We start from the raw sequence: 25950 nt of genomic DNA, 5'->3' as shown, positions 1-25950 counted from the left end.
ACCGTTTGTTTACTTTTCTTTCGGTTTTGTGTGTGTCTCTGTATGTAGGGGAGAAAACAACAGGTAAGTGTGTAATCAAAACTAGCCTTTTGCACTTTGCAGCAGAGGGGAAAAATTCTCAACTATAGGTTACCATGTTGTGTGCTTCCTCCAGGGAGCTGACCAAGCTCACAGAGATCTGTTTTCTTCAATGACCTTGTAAGGAGTGAGGAAGAGAGTGCAAGATCCTTGGGTGGCCAGCTGACTAAAAGCAAATTGGGTTGTAACTCTGGAGCCCACTTGTGAGCTGGTTGCAGTTCTATTGCAGCCTGTGCTAACGTAACTGCTGGCTGTTGTGGTCCTGTCTCATCTGATCTCTCCTGGATTGTTTCCTTGTGCAAAGCTGGCAGAAATGCAGGAACTTGTTTTCTGACTTGTTAGTGGAAATCCACCGCAGCGTGTCAGCACTGAGAAACTCTGACTTGTTCTCTATCCTCTTAACTTTCTAGGAAGTTTAACACATCTTCCTTTCCTCTTGTACTTCTTGAGATATGGTTTAGAACAGCCTCGTTAAGTTACCTCAGTTGCTAAACAACACAAAACCAAAAAACCAACCCCAAACCCCAAAGACCTTCTTTGGGCAGCTTTAGCCTAAAGAGTGACTTAAAATAAATGCCTTCTGGAGTCGAGGTTAGCATTAGAAGCAATCAGCTCTCCCAAGACCTTTTTCTGTTTTGCCAAGAGAACTGTTTCTGAGATGCTGTGTGAACCCTTTGAGAAGTGAACAGGGTTAAACCCAATGGTTTTGTTAGCCTATCAGTTTACTGCAAGGCTGCACAAATGGCTGTCCTGGCAGTACTGAGAAAGCAGCATCAAGTTGGTAAGCAGCAGCAGCAGCTTCCCCACAGCTCCTTATGTTAACATTGATATCGAAAAAAACATCTTATCAAATCATGGCCACAGATCTGTTTTAAAACACTGCACTCACTACAAATGATTGAGTGATGCAATTAGTGGGCAGTGTTCTCTGGGAGGAGAACATGACTTTTAACTCCTAAACTGAATACGACACAGCCTTTCTCAGCCTGAATTCAGGTAAACCTAAAGGCCTCTGTGACTTTCCCAGTCATGCCAACTGCTCTTGCAGAAATAACAGGAAAACTATCTATACCTGCAGACTGCTCTTCACCTTTGTGCTTAGGTCATTTTAGCTATGACAGAATCTTCTAAAATAGTAATAAAGGACCATTTATTATTTATCAAGAACAGGTTATTGAAGTACCTTACTCTTCCATGTAATTTTGACGAACTTGGAAAATTTTTCAGTGTTACAGATACCTAGGCAAGACATGGCATGTACCACTTCTAGGCGTTATATGGTACAAGCAGCAAAAAAACAAACGCAGGCATGCTTTGGGTTATTCTTCAGTGGTACTTTGTCCACTTGTAGGTCCTTGATGTAACCCTTCTTTTTACATGTGCTACTGTTTCTAAATTTTACTGGTGGTTTTTTTTGCCTTTTGCCTCCTTTCTATTTCCTTCTATAGGAAAGAGACCTACTGGCATCATCTTTATAGTGAAAAAGTGAGAGCGGCTGCTGAGTTTGTTCTGTGATCGCCTCTTGCAGACCACCAGGTTAGAAATGTGTATTTGCTTTATTTGTAAATGCTAAAGTTATCTTAATTAAGGTCTAAAAGTTTTGCTCAAGATGTTTTAAGGTTTACAAAAGCATTATTTCATAAATGGGATTTATGGTTGAAATAATATTTGGGCACAGTGGATTAACAAAAATTAAAATTTGTTTTAATTTGCATAGCTAAACGAAATTCTTCAGATGCTTATAGAGAGTAAACAAATATGTTTAGATCTAAATATACTATAACCTACTAAAACGCCTTCAGTTACAAATAAGAAAGAAAAGCATTAATTGCCAAAACTCTAACCAGAGTCAAGCCACAGAGCTAGTGAAAAAATTTACAGTGCATCTAGACTGTTTTTTGGGAGAAATTCCGCTCTGTTCTGCTTACTGTCTTGAGAATCTGAACATGTTCAGGTCAGTGACTTGTCTGCGGTTGTTAGGTAGGAAATGTTACATCCCTCCAGTTCTGTAAGACAATGAGATTTTGTCGTTTCAAAACCTGGAAAGTTATGCTGATAAATAGTTTGTGTAACTAATTAGTCTAATCCAAATATAAACCAGCAAAATATGCTTCTGTAAGTGATGTACTATTCTGTTGGGTTAGAAACTGGAATAAATTATGTGAATAAAATATTAATGAACTAGGAATAACTATTGCTTTTCACTTGCTAAAGTGAAATGTAAATAGGTGTAAGATTCATTATTCAATGTTATTTCTTAAATGTACATAGGTAATACACTTCGTAAGCTTATGGAAGTTGATGCAGTTGTAGGAAAGACCAGTTTTATGGTTACCAGTTGTAGAGACTAAGAGTTTCTTAAAATAGATGTACAACCATGATTGATTAAAATCATAATTTTAGTAGTTTAAGTCTACTTTTCAGCTACTCTTCAGCCCTCATTAATGTCATGAAAGATGATTCATTGCGGGTTTCAATGGAGGAGTATCTACCACAGAGGGTAAAATGAAATGTAGTTGGCATTAATTTGTGCTCGTGACTGTTTTGTTGAAGCCATTTACCATGTGCTTACATAATAGCTTTAAACAGCAACTTAACCTTTCCATGGAAATCCTACAACTTAATTTGGAATTTATTGTAGTGCAGAATAGAAAAGTATGTACACTTTGTGTGCAGCTTTTGCCTGTAATAGAGGCTTGGTTTCAATGACTGTCTGAAAAGAAAAGCATAACCACTGACCCTTTAATAAACTCCTTTTTATTTCATATAGTGCCAAAGTAGCTTTAAGAAAGTACTGTTAGTTGAAACTGCAGTTGTTGGTTTTGCATGTTCTATAAAATCAAGGGAGTGAATCAAATGAAGCTAATAGTTTGCTAGTGTATTAAACTAGGGAAGTGAAATAAGCAAATAGAGCAAGTGTTGTTGATGCATGTCTTGGATATTGTTGCTTGAAATAAGTGAAATTCCATGCACGATCAAAAAAGGTGTTAGATAATCTTGTCTAGTGGTAGGTTCAAGTGCTGCCTCTTTGTGTGTTAACAGGAGGCTTAAACTCTTTGTTTTAAACTTAAACTGAAATAAAGCTTGTTAGTATCTAGGCAGTAAAAATATTAGCACATTTCAGAAGGAATGAGATGTTCACCGTCAACATAAAGGCTTTTTTATTTTTAATGTACAAAACAGATTTATTTTTCATTATAAATTCAAATATCTTTTCATAATTAATTTTAAAAGAAGGTTCTTGAATTAGTATTGTTAATGCAGTCTATTGAAATTATGTAAATAATTCTCTTATGTGTAATCTAACATCCATTTGGAGGATGAATGTATTTTGGAAATACCATTACTTGCTGTTCTCAATTGCTCTTATATCACCTGAACAGGCTTTGTTGTTGTATTAAAGCTTGTGCAATTAAGATCATGGTTTCGAATGTTTTACTTTGTATCTTCTATTTCACAAATAAGTCATGAAAACTTACTAATTTCTGTAAGCCTTGGAAATTGCTTGATTTGCTTTGTAAAAGGTAATATTCAGTAGTTTTTGTTTATACAACAAATCTCAGTGATAAAATAAAGCTAAGACACTGAAAAAAACCAAGCAAGCAAGATAAAAGTCTGTTACAGCTGGGACAGAACCTTACTTAGCTATCCACAGTTAATTAGTAGATTGCTTTTCAACAAAAGAAAGTGAATAAACTGCAGATAAACATCAGTGTAATCTTTTTTATTTGGGCACCTTAACAATTATTCCTGGAGATCACTCCTTTGAAAGTTAGAAGATAGAAAACTTTTGAGGTTTTGTTTTTTTAAGTTTTAATTTTTTGTGGTTTTTTTGTAGTTTTGTTTTTGGCTTGGTGTGTTTTGTTTGCTTGGCTTTTTTTTTTTTCAAGTAAAGGGTTACATTGATTGGAAGAATCTTGCACTGAAGCAATGGCACATGCAACACTGGAAATGTATTAAATGCCTGTACTGTCACTAGTGTTCTAAGTATATACACATTAAGTGTTTACTTTACAGTATTTCTTTTAGTATAATGAGTTCATTAAAAAAAAGCTTTTGATGCTAATTCAGAGATCCATAATCTGCTCAGTGTCTTTCACATGTAGTTTTGATGATAACTGACAAGCAGTAAGTTAATTAGCGCAGAACTTACTAATGAGGATGCTAAAATCCTTACTTTCACATTTTTATTGATACTTTTTAAACAAATTGGAGTAAACTTCATTGTATACCTAATAAGTTTTAGTCGCTTCCTGGATGTAGGTGCTGTTCTTGGGCAACAAAAATCTCCCAGTTAATTGAATGATAGGAAAGTTTTGAAAAGTTTGACAAGAGTGCTCATCTTCAGAAATGGGGATAACCCAAAACCAAAGCAATAAAACAAAGTCTGTTAATTAGCATGGAAGACAGCTTCTTGAATTAATATGTGGTGTTAATTAACAGGAAGTCTGATGTTGTGTTGTAATTACCACCAATATTTTTGACATACTGAGTGACTGAAGGTGAATTATATAGATAGCAATTGAGTAAACACTTCAGAGCTTGGGAACATTTTTCCTTTTGTTTCTGTTTTCCTAGAAATAATGGATAGACTTCTGCGACTTGGAGGAGGTATGCCTGGGCTGGGACAGGTTAGTATGTATATAACTTGTCAGTATCTTCTCTTTAATATTAAACAGTTCTAGAATATTCCTTTTATTATAGTTAAAAACAGCATCAAAAAAGAGAGTTCATAGTAATAATCTCTGATTCTAGAGATGCTATATAAGTTTATGCAAATCATTGTTGCAGCCTGACTGTTTGTTGTCAATATGAACTCTTGTGTTGCCACTGAGTTTACAGAATGTTTAGAAACTTTTCATTTGGTGTCTGAACATTTTAAGGTTTGGATTGAAAAGCAACGGAAACACAGAATAAAATCCAAAAATCAATTTTGAATAATACGAGTTTTCAGAACATGGAGATTGCTCTAAATGGGTGAGCGTACCCACCTGCTCCTTCATAAATGAAATGTTCCAGTCCTTGGATCACATTGCAATGGACATTATAAGGTCCTGAAGTATATGTAAATTTCAGGAGGTAGTTGAGTTGAATTTGTCACTTGCAGGTAGTTCTAGCACCTGTAATTGTGTATTTTGCTTTCTCATGTTCACTGTTGTCCTCACTTCTGTAACTCTGCTCACAGCAAAAAGGCCTCCCTGGTAGCTGTCCTGTTGCAGTGGGAGACCTACACACATTGTATGGCCTCTCCTACCACTAGAGCAAATCCTAGTGCTTTTTTCCTTGGCCAAGTGGTGTGGCCAGCAGTCTTCAAAAATAAAACCAAGCTGATCTTACTACGTTGTGCTGATTACTGTGGACACAAGGGGGGAAAAAATAATTGGGAACTTCTTTGTCTGAGGCTTGTAGGAAGGATTATTTCCTTAAGGAAATGGCTCCAGTGTAATTTCCTTTGCAGTCTTGGCTGGCTGCAGTAGCTGGCCTTTCTCTGCTTTCCTCATCTGTCTCTGGGGCTCTGTTCTAAATTGAGAATCCAGACTCTTGTTCTTCTGGAGAAACAAGTTCTGTTTGTCTCGGGCTTCATGAGGTGTGCAAGTTTGCTTCTGGGACGACTGAAGTTGCTAAACACACAGCTTCCTTTAGTTCGTTGTAGTGTGCTTGCGTCCAGTATTACTGAGAAAGGAGTGGTTTAATACTGAAGCATTTGGTGAAATATTCCAGGCTGATTTACAGCCTCTAGGTGTTTTGCCAAATAAGCTGTAACTTTTGGTGTATGATTTTTTTCCTTTTTATAGCTAAAATTCTATTCACGCTCTCTTAGTGAATCTTCAAGCAGCCCTCAGTTATTTTTAGTTTCACTTTCTTAAACAGTTATTTCTCTTCTTCCCCTGAGCTGCCAGCCTGCTTCATGACTCTTCATTTTTTAACATCTGCGCAGTCTAATCACTCAAGCTTTCACTTCTTAGTCCTCTCTGAACTTGACGCATATCAAAGCTGTTTTTCAAATTTACAGTTAACTCTCTCTGCTTTCTGAATTTCTCAGCTTTAACTTAAAGCTTGCTAGAAAATTGTGGCAGACAATAGAACATAACATTCAGAAGCAGCTTGCTGAACTTCTCTGGCAGCTTTGGCCTGCAAAGCTGCTTTGTGTTTGTTTAAATATGGAATTGTCTCTTAAATGAATTGATGAATATGTGTTGGATTTAAAAAAAAGGCAGAAAACTGAATTGCTCTTTATGCAAGTTGCTGCTTGCATTGGATATCTTGACTACTTTTGTAGCCTTTTGGTTTAATGAATCAATAGGAAGGCTTTTCAAAAAGAGTAATTTTATGTTCCCTAACATACGGTGTTACAACGGGCCTTGAAAGATCACTTTGTTCTGGATATCGATTGGTTGATAATGGAGTGTGAGGGATATTCCAGAGTGAATCAGATGGCTTTGAGGTAGAAGGAGGAAGTTGGGTGTTTCTTGGACATACTCTGTCCCACTGGAAAGTAAACAAAGTTATTGCCATTTGTTTGAACTAGAGTGTTTTAACCAACTGCACAAAGCTTTTTACTTTTCATATTGCTGTGTTACAGTTGTTCTGTCTTTGGAGGTTTTACGTTTAAGGTTGAACATAATAAAAACATCTGTTGAATGAGTCATTCTTGCTAACATAAGAATCATCTGTCTATAGTCTTGTAGAAAAAGAGAAGCATTTTCAAAATAATTTTATAACAGAATGTGGGGATTTTTTTTTCCTGTAGCTAAGGGTTTGTTTAGTAAGAGGACTGCATCACATAAGGTCTGCTAACAGTCTGTCTGATTTAACATCAGCAGAGGGCTACGAAGATGATTAGGGGGCTGGAGCATCTCCCTGCTGAGGAAAGGCTGAGGGAGCTGGGCCTGTTCAGTCTGGAGAAGAGAAGATGAGAGGGGATCTTATCAATGTAAACAAGCATCTTAAGGGCTAGTGTCAGGAGCATGGGGCCAGGCTCTTTCCAGTGGTGCCAAGCAACAGGACAAGAGGAAATGGACACCGTTCCATCTGGATATGAGGAAGAACTTCTTTACCTCAGGGGTGACAGAGCACTGGAACAGGCTGCCCAGAGAGGCTGTGGAGTCTCCTGCTCTGGAGACGCTCAAAACCTGCCTGGACACAAATCTGCAGCCTGCTGCAGGTGAACTTGCTTTATCAGGGGGTTGGACTAGGTGGTCTCCAGAGGTCCCTTCCAACCCTGATCATTCTGTAATGTTATGTTCAAGTAACAGCAAATGAGTTCCTGTTGGATCTCTGCCATGGAATTCTTTCTCATTGGCTTGCCTTGGCTTCTTCAACAGCAGTTACTCTGCTCTTTCCCCTTGGTAAAACCACCTCTTCTGATCATTATCTTGTTTATGTTCTTAATTTCCAAACTCAAATGTGTTGTCCCAAGTCCTCTTTGGATTCATGTTTTTACAATTTTAATTTCAAGTCTTTTGGTGTCTTGTATTCCACTTGAAAACTGCTTTCAGTGAATTTGTGTTTCTTCACTTTTCTTACTGCTTGCTCCATCAGCATGCTGCTGAGTGGCTGATTGGCCTTCAATGTTGAATTGTCAGAGGTGGTCAGTGCTAAATTCCATTGACGTTAAGCCTGTCTTCATATGGCTAATGAACTCTTTAAGGAGTTGATCTTTAATATTTCAACAATAAAAATTCCCTCCAGTGACCTGTGGCTCAAATTTTGAGCCTTTGTCTATCTAAAACTAAAAGAGAGGAAAAGGACTGTCTTCCTGGGCAGCAGGTGGACAGGAGAGGAGGAAGAGGATCTGATAGCTTTTGGCATCGCGTAAGCCGTGCACAGTATTTTCTGGCCATGAACTTGGTCATTAAGTTTGTATTGTTTGTATGGGAAGGTACCTGTGTTTAGTTTTGACCTTGATACTGTAAATAAGACCTTCTTTGCAACACTGCTTCATGCGGAAATCATTTGTCTTACATGCCTGATATAGTAGGCATTTGAATTTCTGCTCTTATGGTATACACATAAGGAAGAATGAGAGACTGAAGATTTTTTTTTAAAAAAAAAAAGATGCAGGGGAACGGTTATAGTTTGAAAGTGTTGTGATGTCTCAAAATGTGTATTATTTTAATTTCCCTTCTGTAGTTCATAGGAGTTTGGATTTTGTCAATGCTCTGGTTTTTCTTCTCTTGTGTGGTCTCCTCTCTTCCTCCTCCTGCCCCTTGTTGTGTTGGATTTTTCTAGTTAGTAGCTTTCCTGGTTCATTCTTCTCCATCTCTCCCTGTTCACCCCCCTGGAATACTGCCTGCCGCAGAATTTCACTAGTGATTTAGTACTTCATTTTGCATTGTACATTTGCTGCAGACAACATAACAGGCTTTGTGAGGTGCGTAAAAGCATTCTACTTTTGTGGCAGGCAGGAATTTGGAGCAACACTCCTCTTCATTTTGTATGCTGAACTATTGTTTGCTAGTGAACTCGGTTCCACATATGCCTCTATTAGGCAATCCTACTGGATACTATTTAAGAATGTGAGCAAATTAAATGCTTTTTTAGCAGAGCTCTCTCCCCAGCACTTCCAGAACAGTAATCAAAGCTGTATGAGTTCTTGTCCATGCTAACACATCCTGTCTTATTTTTCTGAATCCAGATGTGATAGGAAGCAGTGAAATAATGATGCTTTTAAAATGGTGTTGAAATAATTTTTCATTGCTTGATGGATTTTTTAAATGTTCATTTACATTGCTGTGTTGGTGCAGACAACTGTTCTAGTGCAATAAATGGAAAATAGAACTGATCCTGTATTTCTGAATTAACATATTTGATGGCAGAGGGGAAGGAGAAAAAAAATCCAAATGGGAAGGGATGGAGAGACAGAGAAGTGACCTGTGTCTTAAAAGGAGTATTTACACCTTGACTTGGAATATAGAAAATACAAATGCAGAAAACTATTTTATTTGAATAATGGACTTGCCAATTAGCCATCAAGTGCTTCCATCTGTGAAATAGTTGATCAGATGGGTTAGCTGGGATGTTTCCAGATTAGGGCATTGTAAATGGCACTTGAAAACTGTCACTTTGATTATGAGGTTTCAAGCATTGCACTGCTTGATGTTGTGGAACCTTTTTCCCTCATATTATCATGGGTTTTTAGAACAAGCTGATCCCATTTACTAAATCTATGGCACTGTGGGAACTTGAGAGACCTGCCACTGATCCAAAGTTCTGTTTCATCTGTTGATCTAGCCAGGATGGTTATTAAAGAGCACTACTGGCTCAGTATTCTGTGGGGCTTCAGAATAAGAAGGGTCAGGTTCAGTATAGATCATTCCCAACTAACAATTAAATGCAAGTTTTGTTGAGTTACTTCATTAAGCTGAGGGGTCCCTTGAAGTAGATGTTCTAGCTGGCTAATCTACATCCGAGGATTCCCTATGTAAAAAACCAAAACAAACCTCAACAAAACCCCTCAAAAACAAAACAAACCCAGACACACACCTTTATCCACTACCACCACCATGACCCACCCACCCCCACCCCCCTCCCCCCCAAAAAACCCCCAAAAAACCAAACCCAACCCCAAAAACAACCAGAAAAAAAACCCAATACTGTAAAATCTTATTGAAAATTGTTTTGGTTAATTGATTCTTGAAACTGGCTGGGTTTTAGTTTGAAGGGTGCAAATGTGTTGTTTAACGCAATGGAAGTGCTTTTTCCTTTGGAAGGCTGTGGAGTGTTTTGGTATCTTGGTGTCTGTTGCACCTGCATGACTTTTTCCTTCCTGTGTCTCCTGATGTATATGCTTTATGTGGCTGGAAGTCTGGTGATACACTATTGTTAGCTTCTCATGCGTATTTGAAGCTTCAGATGCTCCTTTTGAGAATACTCTGCCAGGAGAATAAATCTGAATTCTAGCTCCTTAAAATTGTGCATAATTTTTGTGCTCTTTGTTCTGAGACATTTTCCAGCAAAGTTCTCAAGTACTGAGAATGCTAGTATTTCTAAAATTCCAATATACCTCCCAGTAGGTAAGATGGTGTACAATTTAGGTGGGTTATTCCAGTTCTACTTTCCCCCCAGAGGCTATCAACCCATTTAAAGAGCAGAAAAAATTTCTCAGTGACATTTTTCATCCATTGAAAACATCCAACATCAGCTCCCATAAAAAGTTCAAAAGACTTTATCTATTGCCTGAGTTATCTCCTGTAGAAAGTCTGTGTCACTTTATATAGCCAAAATAGATGATTTTGTTTTAAGAAGCAAAAACCACCTTAGATATGGTAAATTGTGCTTGTTTACTTTCATTGTCTGGGATAAGTATTTTACGGCATTGGTTGGTGTTTTAATACAGGACTGTTCAGCTGATGGCTTCATATCAAATATAGGGCACCAGTATGGCCTGGGCCTGCTTACGCTGGAGATGGTGATAGCTCCATGGGTAGCACAGGCTTATTTGAAAGTTGTTGGGAGTTGCTAGAGGCTGGGTATAGTTTTCCTACATTTGAAACACAGTTGAGTGATTGTAATGTGATTTATATCCAAAAGTGCTAATGGGAGATGGAGGGAGAAACATGCTAGAAATTGTCATGTGATTGTACTTATAACACAAAGTATGCACTGTGTTCTAAAAGCTGCTTTAAAGTAAGGTGGGCTGTGCTACAGTCATATCTTAGGTATTAATCGAAAACAAACATAAAACTAAAAATAACCTGCCCCTGATAAGGACATTATCAGTTTCCTTTGATACACTGTTTTCCTATAAACTCTGGAGACCATTTTTAGCAGCCTCCTCTTGGCCTCGGATCTTAAACTTCCTTATTTCTAATAATTAGGCAATTAGCTTCTCTCTTCTCAATTTAATTGCCAGTGTAGTCCAGCCAACTTTCCCCAGAAGAGACAAAGGAGCTTGGACAAGGAAATGAGTGTAGCCATAATGAGGAAGAACAGGGGGGAAAAAAGACTAAACAAGACCAGACATCTTTGTGCCTTCTGCATTACACCTCTTCACTTGTAATGATCCTTTCTGTAAGCAGGAGACAGCCTCCCCTTACAGCGATTGGTTTATTTCTCTTGGAAATTGTTTCTTCTTTCTGAAATCCCATGCTATTGAGTATGAAGTTGCAGGGCTACTATGCAGCACCTTTGAACAAAGGCCTCTGTGTTCTTCCTGCTGTGTAGAATAGTCCCCTTCAGATTTTCCTGAAAGTTTGAAGTTGTGTTCTTACGGGGGGCGGGCGCTGCTGTTGTGGGGGTTTTTTTCGTTCGTTTCTTCAGAGTGTTAGGACAACAAACCTTCCTACATACTGCCACTGAGTCTCCCAGTTCACCTGCTTGGGTTCAGAGGACCAGCTCGTCACAACAGAGACCTATCTACCTATAGAACCCAGTGCGTTCTTTCACATATTGAGTAATTCCCTTAACTGCTCTGCTGCACAGGGTGTACTTTAGGGTGACCTCAGACAGCACCTGCTGAAGGCTACCTTGCTCTCTTGGCAGAACTGTGTCTAGAATAAGGTAATTAAAAATCTGCATTAGAGCAAGACTTCTGGAGGCAGACAAAATCTACAAATGCCAACTCATTATCTGCTTTGAGGCTCTCATTTATAAATCCCAATACCTTCTGTAATGGTGATGGGAATAACCTGTTATCTATTCCTGGCTTCATTCTGGGCTGAAACTGACCGTTGTATTTCTTTTTTTCCAGTAGCTTGAGGTTGTGAAAAATAGTAGTTCTTTTCAAAAACATGTCTGATGTTACTGAGGATTTGTTTTATGTCCCTGATCTTACGGCTTTTTGCTCACTGTAACGCTGTCACAGAATCATAGAATTGTTTGGGTTGGAAGGGACCTTTAAAAGTCATCTAGTCCAGATTGTCCTTATGCTTGATAATAAGGAATATTAACTGCAGTGATGCAGCATACTTTCTGTTGCTTTTTTGTGTCTCAATGAATTTGTGGATTGTATGGGGTAAAGAGAGAGGAAGCACTAGAACCAGGAAAGATTAAACTTAAGTGGCTGTTTCATGCAGCAGTTGTTTGGAATGCTGCAGAAAGTCGTGACTATTGCAAATTACATATATCATCTTGATGCACATAATGTTATATCATGAATGCATGTTGATATTGGGTAATAAATACTTATTTCTAATACAAATTAGACAAGTAGAATGTCTTTCTGTGAAGTACATTGTAGTAAAATTAAGCTTATCTAACCGTAAAATAAATGCAACTAGCATCATTTGATGCCAAATCTTGGTAAATACTTTTTTTTTCTTAGTAAGTTTTAAGTCTCAGTCTTGAAGAATGGTTTTCAATGGTAGTATTGGAAAACAGGAGTGCTTTTTTTTTTTTGTAAAAGACCTAATTGCCCCAAATTTTCAAAATTTTAAGGTGAGCAAAATGTTACATTCTACAGGTGTATGAGGCATTGTGCATATGCCCACATTAGTAGGTTACTATACCTCTTCCATGAACTGTTAGTGCAAAAGAGATTGCCAACAGATGGATAGGGTGGAAACATAAGCTAAACTTTGGTGGTTTCCTTTCTTTCTTTTTTTTCTTTGTTCAACTAAATTCTGGCCAGGTTCTCTTCAGAGTCTCCCAGTGAACTAGAGATTATTTTTGTTTGAAGTTCTGCTTAACTTAAAAAAACCCGAAACCCACAGAAACAAAAAACCTAAAGAAACAAAAATGGTAAGTAGTGAAGTTTTGACTCTTCACTGAAGAGGTGTTTGCCAACTGGTGTTCCCAACCCATTTAACCAACTACTCAAAGCCATGCAAAATTCTGTGTTCTGTAATTTTGGTTTTTGAAAAGGAGAGGAGATGGGAAATGTTATTTATTTCATGTCCATCTATATTACTGTTTGTGGAGTTCTGTTGTAAATGTGAACCTGGATAAACTTTTTTTAGGAGACAGGATTTTGTAAAATGTACTGAGGCAGGTTTTTATGTAGCCTGTTGAGGGTTTTTTTGCAGATACTTTTAATTTAAAGTAGGAATTGATGCCATAATGTTTCCCTAGTAGCCTTACTCCATTTTGGAGTCTGAGACTAAACATATTACTACAATTTTTATTTCATCTGACATATGGTGTAACAAGACAATGTGATCCTTTCAGAAATCTAGGCTGTTTGTTGAGACTTATGGTATTTTGTGGTCTGTTATGTATGCTTGATTATAATTGGTATAAAAATGGGCTTAAACGTATAAACTGTTTAGACATAATGCTAGCTTCAAAATATAATCCTGTTGATGTGGAGCTAACTGTAAAATTGTATGTGCACTGGCTTGAAAACTGCAATAAAATTTCAAATTGCTACTAATTAGTGTGTGATTCACAGTGCAAAGTAATATTTTTCCCTTTTTATGAAATCTGTGATTTTTTTCAATTTTTTTAATGAACTGCATGATTTTCTCTGTCATGACTGATCACATTAACTTCCTGTACTGTGGAAAATGCAATACATGGCTTCTGGTGCTTGTCATTACCATGTTGCTAGAACCATTGAGATCTGGGAATATGGCTTACTCCCTTTCCCACTCCCACTGATGAAATAAGAGTTGGTGTTTTCCATGAGTGTATCGTTTCAGCACAGGAAAAATTGCTCCACAGTCACAATTTTGTTTTGTTTTTAGCCTTGGCAATGTGTAAAAAGCACTGTGCCGATCTAAGAAATCTTCTATTCTTTATGTCAATATATTATCAGGTTATACCACTTACTGACAAAGGGTAAGTAGAGGAGAGCAGTGGTACTCTGAACTTGTAAGGTCTTTTTATAATCACCAGCACCTCTGCACACTTGCTTGAGTTTGTGTCCTCTCTGCAGGTTGTATTCTGTAATTTTTTTTCCCCCTCTCACCAAGCTATATGCTGTTGGATTTGTCTCCACAAAGTAGTATTTTTAAGCTCCCTTTAAGTGCCTGATCTTTCTAAATGTCCTATAGTATTGTAAATTATTATATTGCAATGACTGTCGTTGCATTTATACCCCATTTGCCTTTCTCCCCTGCCCCCCCCCCCCCCCCCCCCCCCCCCAGTAAATGTCATGATTATCTAAAGTGCTGTTTTGGAGGAGGTAGAGAAGGGAAGAAAAAGGGAGGGGAATACATTTTAAAAATAAAAAATAATGCAAGTGTTTTCTGTCTTGTTCTTTTTAGTTAATCTTTCTCAATTGTCTTTAAACACAACAGCTGAAAATATGTACTGAAAGGGTTAAGTCGGCATGAAAGAATTCATTTCCACTTTAATGACCTAGCCTTGCTGGGTTAGGACGATGGGGAACATGCTTCTGACTTGTACTCCTATTGCCAATTAACACCTCCTATAACAGGTTGCCTCAGCTAGTCATTGAAGCAGAGGCAGTAGAAATAGTTTACATGCAGCTTGTTTTTCACACTAGTTGTTTAATACTCACAAAATTAAACTATTAAAAGGTTCTTTCTTACCTTACTGGGAAAGAAATAAACACTATTGCAGTCAGTGTTTGCTTGTGTGTCCTATGTTCCCATTTAAATTATTTCAATTGCAAAAATGAAAAGTGGTAATGATTGTAGCACTTATCTTTTATACAGAAATACGTTGTTTGGTGCAATAAAGCTAAGATTTGCTCTACCACACTTTAGTTCATTGCCTTTTTTTATTACAGTTGCCACTGCAAAACTGAGTTTCTTTGTTGAAACAGCTATGATTTCAAAAATCATGTTTTGTGTTATAAGCCTGACACCAGAGCAGTGTTTAAGATCCATTTAAACAATAAAAGTGTATCCATTTGTGGAATATTTCTCAGTTGCTTGTGAAATTAGTCGAGTCCACTTTCTATACGTATTTGAATAAATGTAAAATAGTACAAATGAAGAGCAGTGCTCTAAAATGACACTTTAGTTCACATTTAATCAGCAGGTATTTTAATAACATAATAAAATTGGCTAAATAATTGATACCAGTTCACACTAAGAGAAAGGTGGAGTAATATACCTAAAAGTGTTAACAAATTTGCTAAAAGGCCTGAGTAGATAACACTTCAAGGTGTTAGTTTTTATCCTGTTAGAATGGCAAATGCCTTTAACACTTCGTCAACAAGGGCTGCCCAGGTAAAGGGCTGCTTTGTATATTGGATCATCTCTCTAACTGCAACAGAAGTAATATCATGCATAATTTAATATCACAATGTTTTCTTCCGTTCATAACTTGAATGGGATTTTTCTACTACAAGTCTTACTGAAAAAAATCAAGCAAAAAAAAATGTATTTTAATAATGGTAACTTAATTTTCTTGATTAATGAAATAGAGATTCAGCCATTCAAAACAAAAAAAGTGGTTGGGTTATTACGAGATGGCTGGCCATGAGGCAGCTCATTTCACTGACTGACAGCATGTATAGTTGATTCAGATGAAATGTCAGTTTTCAGGAAGTAGCACAATAACAGTATTTTTTAGAACAGTTTTTGAATGTTCATGATTACTGGATCCCGCTTACGCAGGAATGTTTGGGAAAAAATGTTCAGTTTCCCAATCCCATTTTTCTCCAGTTCCCTAAGAAATGATTCAATAAAGCCGTGGGCAGGCAGAACGGAGGCAGTATTCACTGCTCGGCAGCAAGATGGACAGTCTTAGAAACCTCTGTGCAGTGGGAGAACTGTCTGACCTTCTTTGAATACCATAATGTAACCAAAAATACCAGCATATCTTTTGCATTGCAGATACAAATGCTTTCTTCTTTGGGTTTCTGACACCAGTTAATTTAATTTGGTACTCTGCTTCATGAGGATGGTGCTCCTTTGTTAAAGTTGGCAGGCACTGAAGTTTATGAACAGTGATAATAGCACATGCTGTGGAGGGTCAGTGTAAAATACTTTGCCTCCATGTAGAGATTAGCTAATAAAGTCTTTCTTCCTCTTTGCTTCATGAAAGAAATGCATAAAGTTCTGTGGAAGACTAGCAGAAACAGGCCAAAGAAATCCCCAAACATGTAACCCCATAGCTCCCACATACTGTGTAACTAGCACGCAGGAGCTGCGGCTGCCATGCAAGGCTCTGTTAAGTTGTCTGCCATTTATGAAAAAGGAGGTGGTCAGAGATGGAGGTAAACTGGGTCCACTTTCCCAATGTCTTTTTTCAAATGGTGTTGTATAAAGTTGCCAAGTAAACTACTTGGAAGACACAAGATTTATTCTGTTGGTTTTACCTGTTAAATCTTCAAAAGTTTTAGGTTAAGGATTTGGTAAACTTTGAGTTTATAGTTTTCTGTAGAAAGATAAGTGTGTGCCTATAGTATTTTATAGTATATTTTAATAGTATTTTATAGTATTTTATCTCTGGTAGAAAAATAACATGAACCTAAATCAGTTGTGGATGTAGATTCTGGACAGGCTTTGACTTATGGATCCTTTTCTCCTCAAAACTCCTGAATTGGTACATCAGAATAATTTCAGAACTCTTGAGCAGTTCATTCTAATCCATGTTCAAAACAAAGGAAGGAATTTTAGTATGAGAATTAATACACATAATTGGTACAGTGCAATGACTTGTTTCTTTTTCTCATAATTTAGCTAGTAATTATAACCTATAAGGAGAACAGAGCAGACTGATAGGAGATGGTGAGATCTTCATGGAAGAAGTATCCGTGACTGAGGAGATACTTAGTATGTGCTGTATTTTATAGGAAGACTGAGAATTAATAAACCTACGCTATATTTGCATTGTTTACTGCCATTTGCTAGTATTTAAGAGTTCAGGTAAATTGATTAAACTGTGTTAAAAGTTAAAGATAATCTTTAATATTTTTACTGTCTCGGGCATGTGCTTAAACAATGAAGTTTGCAGCTAGTATCTTCTAACGCTCTAGTGTAGTCATACATATATATTTAAACTTGCATTTAGTATGCAAAATTATTCACGGTGAATACTTTGGCTTTAAAAAAAAAAGATGCTAAGCAAGTTGGTTTACACCAATGAAGCATTCCTTTCTGAATTAACATTTCCTATGAAACAATGAAAATGACTTGTTGGCTATGGGTCCTGGCAGCTGGCAGGAGAACTTTAATATAAGTTTTGAAAACAGAGACTGCTTTATCTTATAGAATGCCTAAGAGATTGATAAAGTATATAATATTAAATATTCCATCTTCTGGACCGTCATAAAGGTAAACGAGCATTTGAAAGCTCCAAGAAATATAGAAATAATAAAAGGAAAGATTAGCAATGAGTACGGTAGGGTAACACCCTGCTTTAGTTCCTACTTTTGCTTAAACTAAAGGTAATTTAGTTGCATTGTTAGAGAAACAAAATGTAATTCTGTTTGTCCCTCCCTGTAAGTGTTGAATCTACTGACTGATTGTAAAATGGGAAAGGTTAATGAAGAATAAACTTACAAGTTGTGAACATAGGTGTCTACATGGGGGACAGAGATGTGATAAAAGTGTTGGCTGCAGGCAGGGTGTCACTGCGATCTGCCATCTTAATGGATGTTGGAGATTCCATGTAGGAGAGCCTATTCAGGAGCCATACCATAATCTGTGGAATAAACTCCAGTTCAAGCTCCTGATTTTTGAGAAGCTAGTCTCAATGAAACATCAACATTAGCCTGCCAGAAATCACAGAACTACTTATGCTAATTTGGGGGAGATTATTTTTTTTAATGCTATTCTTTATTTTAAAAAATACTGAGCAGTGTAGTGGGATGCTTGCTTACAGTGAAATGTTAAACAAAATGTGGGGCAAATGTAGAATATGTATGGTGGTAACAGCGTGGATGCTATGGTTCTTTCTGAAGCAGGTTACTGTGTGTGTACTTCTACCTTCACTATAGACCCTCTCTGGTCTAGAACTGGTCGTAAATTGAAAGAGAGCTTTATGTATGGAGAAGTGGGTTGTTATCAAACTAAGAAGTTTTTTTAATTAAAACCCAACTCATCTGTGCTTTATTTTTAGCAGTGATTAAGTGGAAATACAAGTATTTGTGCTTTCCAAACTATTAAGATTTCTAAGTATAAAGAAGATTATTTAGAATAGACTTAAAGCAGGAGAGATACAGTTAAGAAGGTAAACTTAACATGTTTATGGATTAAAAAAACATAGTAACAGTATCAGAAAATGATTGGACATTTGACACTTTGTCATACAATTTAGTTGTAGTAAATTTGGAGTAAGTGATTCAGGTGCTCTGTGCATCTGGTTTGTGAAATGTTCTGAAGAACTGCTCGTAGAGTTTTCATCTTAAGTGTAGGGGTAACACTTCTCCACTGGACCATCTCACTGTTGGGCTGTGGCTAGTCAGGGAAATACTTGATGAAGAGGTGCGATTGATGAAAAATGGACATTCAGCAAGAATGTTATGGAAGGTGAAAAGTTAAACCTGCTGGAAGATTGCTGATGGGAAGGCCAAAGTGACAGAAGAATTAGCAATGAGTAGTAAAGTGAGGGACAACAAATACCAAGAGGTGATGGTCAGCAGTATCAGAGTTGGAAATAAAGTTTTCAGGGTGTTAGGAAGCAGCTGTGGTTGACACAGATCTGTGCATGTATGTGAGTTTCAAAATAAAAAGATTGAATTTAAAATACAAAGATTGATTCTGGAGCTAATAGAGAAGGAATTCATTGACATTGGGGGAAAAAAACCTCAGCTGGATTTTCTTACTGTCTTTAAAGTGTTCTGAAGACTAGATGATGTTTTTGTGTGTGTAAATGTAAAAGTATGCAGAAAGGACAGTTACTATTCAAATTCAACGTGCTGATTACTTAAGTTCCTGGTTTTATCTTCAGGAGGTGATGGCTTGTGTCAATTGGTATGTCTTTGTTTGATGTCATGTGGATGCATGTTGTACTGAATTTTACCACTCTAAATAGAAAAACTAAGAATTTACTCAAGATTTTTCTTTCTTTGCCCGATTTTGCTTACAACTGTAGAATCAAAGTTCTGAATATACAAAATGTTTGTGTAAAGGGACCATTTTTTCCCTCTCAACTTAATGTGGGGTATCTTTTTTTATCGTATTCCAGGGTTGCTTTGTTGTCCTTCTGAGTATACATCACTTAGTGCAGTAACCTTTTGTCTTTTCAGTGGAAATTTGTTGTATACAATTTGGTAATAAAGTAATGATTGTACTGTTAATTGGCTGTAATAAGGTATGCTGATACAGAATTCTGTATGTAAGAGCAATATGTCTCTTGTTCCTCGAGAAAGGGATGTTTAAGCTGCTGCCTCCTGTGTTTTTCATTTTCAACTGTACACAGAACCTGTTTCAACCAATCATTCACACCTGGGACAGTTGTGCTAATTTTTGAATAACTACTCATAAGGCAAAGAGCAAAGTATTTTGTTCACAGCTTTTCCACCTAGGGATCGGAGGTCCATTTTTTCTCTCACTGTACCAGTGTATCTGCAAAGTACTCCCATAGCCTTTATCTGCAAGTCCTCTTTAGCTGAAAGCTGATGAAGCAAAGGGAAATTGCTGTTTGTGTTGGTGCCAGTTAATCATGCTAGCCCAGCAGCATTTACATTCACACCACTGCAAGAAACACATAGTTAATTGGAGAACTGGCCGTATTTTACAGCTGACGAAGGTTAGCATTGCAGCAAGGCTGACTAATGGGAACTTACCTGACTCTTAGCCTGCATGTCTTGTAGCAGGTTAGTACCCAGTGCACTACCTGCCAGTTTTTTATTTGACTGATTCTGGTAAGATTGCTCTTTAGATTGGTATGGTTTTGAGGTGGGTGGGGTAGACAGGGGGTGATGGCTAGGTGACTTGTATTACAGAGTAGTTTAGTGAAGGAAGGTGCTGTAAAGAAGTGTTTTGGTTTGCTTTTTTTTTTGGTTTGTTTATAAGAACTGCATCTAACACAAAGTCACAATTATATATGCATTTTTCTGTAAGTTTTGTAATGTGAAAAACAAAAGAAAATGTTTAGAAACAGCAGAATAACAATGGTAGAGAAAATAACTATTTATTCTTTTCATAGGGGCCACCAACAGATGCTCCTGCGGTCGATACAGCAGAACAGGTTTATATCTCTTCCCTTGCACTGCTGAAAGTAAGTGTTCTGTGTATACTGCATCTGTGTATAGTGCTGGAGAATAGAGCATCTGGCACCTATCCAAAGTTTATGACTCGTGCTGGTCAGACAAATTTTTAAAATAAATTGCTACTATTTGGAACGCTTAGAGTAAGAAACTTATTTTAATTACTCCTCTGGTTTTGGCTTCATTTTTACCATTTTATAGTTCCTTACCGTTTCCAAAAGTGCTGCAAGTTGCAAATTATCTATAGATCGACAAAGGCTGAAAGAACTATCCCAGGTCAAACTTGAACCTCAAACATACAGTGTCATTTGGTCTTAATTCCAGATGTTGAAGCATGGTCGTGCTGGTGTCCCAATGGAAGTTATGGGTCTGATGCTCGGGGAATTTGTTGATGATTACACTGTGAGAGTGATCGATGTTTTTGCAATGCCACAGTCGGGAACGGTGAGTTCTTTGCACCTAGACCTTGATAATTTTGTGTGCTGGTTTGTTTTTTTTTCCTTATGGTAAACATTATTTAAAAGGTTTTCCTGCTTTACCTCGTTTATGCAATCTTAAGGTATAACCTACTAGGTATAATTCAAACATCTCTAATGGATTTAAGGGTTTCAGTGAAAAAAAAAAAGTTAAAAAGATTTTTTGTTTTATTTTGTTAGCAAACACTAGTATGTAAGTGTGTATATGAATATATGGAGATGTTATGTTTTTACGTAAGTATATATTGGTAAAACATCACTTACAAGACTTACATAAATTGATAACTTTCAAGAACTCATTTACTGTGAGCCAGGGGAAGGTTTCAAAATGTAAAAAAATTTGATGAGTGTATCATGCCCTCAATTGTGATGGTGCTATAGATATACTTCAAACTTGCTCTCTTTGACAGATCTTAACGGTGGCATGTCTCTTAAATGATGTTTTTGTGATGTGAAAAAAAAGTGTGTATTTTAATTTTGACTAAGAATATTCATGTTATGAAGAGATATTTTAAAGAGATGATGAGCCAATGGGTATAATTGGAATTTATGATGCTTTTTTTGTGCAGCTTGAATGGAATATTGTTCTCAAAATCAGCGCAGATCCCTTTCTAGCTCAGAGCTGCACATCAATGAAATAATTTAATTCTTTTGTCCTGAGTTTATTCTGTGCGTGTGCATAGTAGAAGTAGAATCTGCAAAAAGCCAGTATGTGATACTTATCTTGGATAAAACTTGTAGAGCTGAACTTGTGAGAAACAACAGACCAGAGTTTGCAGAACAAAAAGAGGAGGAAAAGATGAATTCCTATGCCTATTTAATCGTATTTAGTCATAGTAAAGCTAGCTTAAATAGCAATTCAGAAACTTCTTTCAGCATTTTAAAAATCATATTGAAATACATTTATAAAAATTGTATTATACATTTAAAGGTGTTCTGTCAAGTAGTTCTAAAATAGTTGGGTTGCCCTTTTAAACAGAGCTTAATTTTTGTTTGTGGGAAGTAAGAAGTTAAAAAATAATATTGCTTTATGTACAACTACTACGGTTTTTGTCTGTTCTCATCAGGGTGTCAGTGTGGAGGCAGTTGATCCTGTATTTCAAGCAAAAATGTTGGATATGCTGAAACAGACGGGAAGGTAAGTCACCCTAAAGAGGGCCGACAGTAACAAGTACTCCCTGTATGTTGTTTAGAAGAAGCAGCTGGCTTTCCGCAGAACTAGTGATCTAGGGGCTATTAATAAAGCTTAAAAAGAAAAAATTGGCCCAGAAATCAGGTGAGTAGCATAGCATTTAATTCAGTCCACCTCACGCATTTCATTTGTCAGGAGATTGTCACATTAAACTTGCAGCTTTGATCATTGCACAGAAAAATTGGAATGCTGCTCTATTTAGTATAGGCAGTTACTAGACAGTACCTGCTTAAAAGATTCATTCTTTGGTTTCTTTTAATTTTAAAAAATGTATAAATTTGTAGCTTATTTATGAGCAATTTTAATGAAAAGAAAGGGAAAAAAATTTTGTAAAAGATCCTAGTATTTAAAAAAAAATTTATTTCACTCCTACCTCTCAACAGTTGTCATCTGCTTGCTCAAATTCTTTTACTGTGGGAAAAACTTCAAAATTAATGTTAGCAAAAGGCTCAGCAGCTGAACAGAATAGTGCAAATTGCTTTTTGACTGAGTTCCTAGTTCTGCTGCTGGTTTAATTGATATTTAATCCTTTCCCACTGTTGGTTCCCGTTGTCCATATCTGAAATGGACTTTCTGCCGTGAAAATTCAACCCTCGACGCCAAAGGAGTTAAAGAGTAGATATTTACTCAAGTGCTGAAAGGGTAAAAACTGGTTCAGGGAAGGTGTGGTAACAGGGTGAAAAACTGAAAGCATGATCTACCACTGCTAATGTGCATCCCTTAATGATAGCCCTCTTTTGTCGCATTTATTCATGTCCATGTTTTCACCATACTATGGTGAGCAATTTAAATATTTCTGATGGTGTTTTTTTCACAGCTCATCCTAATTTATGCCCTGATACATTACTATTTCTTCTTGCGTTACGTGTTTTTATTTTTAACATAAAATCTCAATGTCCTCTTTGTTTCAGACCTGAGATGGTAGTTGGTTGGTATCACAGTCACCCTGGCTTTGGCTGTTGGTTGTCTGGTGTAGATATCAATACTCAGCAGAGCTTTGAAGCCTTATCAGAAAGAGCTGTTGCTGTGGTGGTGGATCCCATTCAGAGTGTAAAAGGAAAGGTATAGTAGGCTTCCTTTTTTTTTTTTTTAGGTACTTTGTAAGATTTATTGTAGAAGCACTGTAAATATCTGTAAGTTCTTCATTTCTGGAGGCCCATTCTGCATTAAGAAATAAATTTTAAAATTCTCATCGGAAACAAAAAGATCATTTTTAGTTTGTTCTGCATCTTGCATCAGTAGTCCTTAAACAGGCTGGAAGTCTTTGATATTGTCAGTACACTTAACCAATCATAATCCTCCCTTAATATTCTGCTATTCAGGTGTCACTCAACATGTTGGCAACTAATAATCCAAGTATACATTGTTTCAGATATTACATTTTAGCCACAAAATCTAAGATCAATTACTAACAGATTGGAATAGGTTCAGCCCCTTAACGTGGGTACTAACTGAGAAGGCATTGATTTATAGGCGTTGCATATGATGGCTTTTAGTATCATTTCTATTCCAAATGTTTTGGGCAATAAAACTTTACAGAAGACTTGGTATTAAGCGTTTGAGTTTGAGAAGGGTGCAGATAAATGATTAAGTATGTTAAATGATTATGAAGGGAGATTAACTTGCAAAGCATATTGGGTTATAGTTGTCCTTTGTTGAAATCTCTTTTGTTCTTGTTTAGTTCTCTTTTTATTTCTTTCTAGCCCCATATGCCATTTTCCTATTTCCTGCCTCATGACAGCAGGGAGCAGCTCTATTATCACCTTCACAGAGCTGTCTGCAAATGTGAGAGGCAATTCGATTTTGCTCAACCACAGGGAGAGTGGATTAGAAAAACTACAGAACGTACAGAAATTGGCTAGGTGGTTTACTGCTTTAAAATACTGCTGAGGTGTTTTGTTTGAGCATGCACTCCCATTGTATTGTAGAATAATTATTGAAATGCGTCATGGTATATATGGATGATATTAATGTAAATTTATAAATATTTAAAAAGTAAGTGTTCATCTTCTGTAAAGCTGTTGTATCCTATATCCTGTTAGACAGATCGTAATAAAGCAACCAAGCAATTCCACGAAGGGTTCCCTTAATTTCATAATAGAATATTCTGAAGCCACAGTTGCGTTTTCAGTTGTTGGTTTTTTTTTTTTAATTCTGATTTTATAGCAAATTTGTTTATGTGACAGGCAATTGAAAAATTAATAGGTTCTGATTGTTAGGCAGCTATTAGACATCTGAATCAATTTTGCTCTCTTTTAAATTGCATAAAGAGTAGAAGAAAATCTAGGTAGTTTTTTTTGGGGGGGGAAATGATGCAGTAGAATATTTCATTACTCCTGACTTATTTTTTCTAGAACTTTCTCTTTTTGCTATTTCTTTTTTTCCCACTCCAATAGAAATGTTGAAATAGGATTCTTTTTATTTTGTCAAAATACAATTTTGTAGGCTATACTAGTAATTAACAGAGACCTCACTAGCAATTAAATCTGTTAAGGAGAAAAGCCTCCCAGTAAATTACACTACTGTTATACCATGCTTGCTCACTAAGTGCCTTTTTTTTTTTAAAAAAAAAATATTATTTTTGCGGCTGTTGTTTGACACAGATGTCATCTTTGAGGGTCTTTGTTCTCTTCAAGAAAATAATCTTTGGCATATTTATTTTGAATGTGAATAAATTTTTGTCCATCTAAACATTTGTCAATTACAGCTCTTCTTATGGCATTGCTGCCAGTACTTGAGATCACTGGAAGTCTTGTAATGTTTGTTTTTCATACATGTCTAGCTGCTACAGTCAGATTAAATTACATTCTCAAGTTTCACATTAAAAAAAAGTTTACATCTGTCATGTTTCTGGCAAGTGCATTCTTAAAAGCTTAGAAATAGAAAGAATCCCCCGAATTCTGAATTCCACTTCTAATTAAGTTATTGTCTTTGAGGATGAGATTGGGCTATGGAATGTGTGTGATTGTTATGATCCTGGTTGGCAAGATCACTTGTATTAAAAGGCATTTTGATTTTAGATGAACTGAGAACAGACGTATTAGAGCTCAGGGGGATTTCTTAGGTGAGCTTTGACTGCTTCACGTGCATGGCTGCCTTAGTATGGTGTCCAGTGCCTCTTCCTATGTTAGACAGCTTAAGCTTAGCCTGTTTCAGGGAGCTTGCTTTTTCTCAGCACCAGCAAAAGAACTACTTGTAGAGGTAATTTTGCTGATGTAACAGCCAGTGTACTGGTGGGCTTCTGCTTGTGTATGTAGTAATGTGCGTCCAAGATCATTATGCATTATACCTTTTTACTAGCATAACTGTCTGGCAAAAAATTGTAGTGAACATGTGGCATAGAAGATTTTAATGTGGTGTGTTTAGACTGAGATTAGATGTATTTAACAACAAAGTCCAAAATAACACATTAGCTAATTTTCAACCTGCCTCAGGGTGGGTCTGTGCCCATACAAATTGCTGTGGCTTATAGGCGGTGAAGCAGTCATGGTTGTGCTAGTGAAGAACAACTGGGGCAGAGGTTATTTTCTTGTGTCAGGAAGTTGAAATGAATCCTGATGAGGAGGCTTAGGTTCACCTGGGCTAGCTAAAGCATTAAAAAGCACTTTGCCCTGTCACTGGTAGTAAGCAAAAACTTGTTAACTTCTTTGTTAGCTGGCCTCATCTGGATACACATGTTCCAAACACCTAATTGAATGGGGAAGTATAATTGCGATTTAAAGATAAGAACACATATAATTCTCACCAGTTTAAAAAAAATAATAATGTCTTCTTAAAGCCAATGAGGAAAAATAAAAAGCCATATAAAATCCTTATTTAAAATAAAACTCTCATATAGATCTGTGGATTAAATGCCAACTGCTTTAACGACCATTTTAGGACTGGGATATTATAAATATAGTAGGGCACATGAAGGACAAGTAATTCTAAATACTGATCTTATTACTTTACATACATATTCTTGCACATGCCGTATGCTTTCTCATGACTCTGTACCGTATATAGCGATTTTTAGGCTCATAATGTTCTGGCTGCCTGTAAAACAAACCCCCCAACAGATCAGTGAATTTTAACTGAAGGTTAATGTTATCAGAACCCAGAGAGAAAAGGTTTTGTTTTGGCTTTTCTGTGAATGAAGTCAAAGTAAACATGCTGAAATATGGCCAGTGGAGCAACTTGGCTAGTTGTTGCTT

At 36.8% G+C, this 25950-nt stretch overlaps 1 protein-coding gene across 2 annotated transcripts in view; it reads left to right on the top strand.

Moving 5' to 3' along the window:
* The window catches only part of PSMD14 (proteasome 26S subunit, non-ATPase 14), a 48977-nt gene that overhangs the window by 3531 nt on the left and 19496 nt on the right, over nt 1-25950 (top strand). The window contains exons 2-7 of one of the 2 annotated variants that reach the window (XM_056348515.1): nt 1527-1614; nt 4657-4709; nt 20029-20100; nt 20414-20533; nt 21633-21703; nt 22669-22819. In XM_056348515.1, the coding sequence (XP_056204490.1) occupies nt 4662-4709; nt 20029-20100; nt 20414-20533; nt 21633-21703; nt 22669-22819 (462 nt within the window). In that variant the 5' untranslated portion in view covers nt 1527-1614; nt 4657-4661. The remainder of the gene's footprint in view (nt 1-1526; nt 1615-4656; nt 4710-20028; nt 20101-20413; nt 20534-21632; nt 21704-22668; nt 22820-25950) is intronic. The other variant, XM_056348516.1, reaches the window with a different exon arrangement.

This window comes from Falco biarmicus, chromosome 8 (genome assembly GCF_023638135.1).
Source record: "Falco biarmicus isolate bFalBia1 chromosome 8, bFalBia1.pri, whole genome shotgun sequence".
NCBI lineage: Eukaryota > Metazoa > Chordata > Aves > Falconiformes > Falconidae > Falco > Falco biarmicus.
Note: the sequence above shows the minus strand (reverse complement) of the source record. Positions and strands in the feature narration are given on the sequence as shown.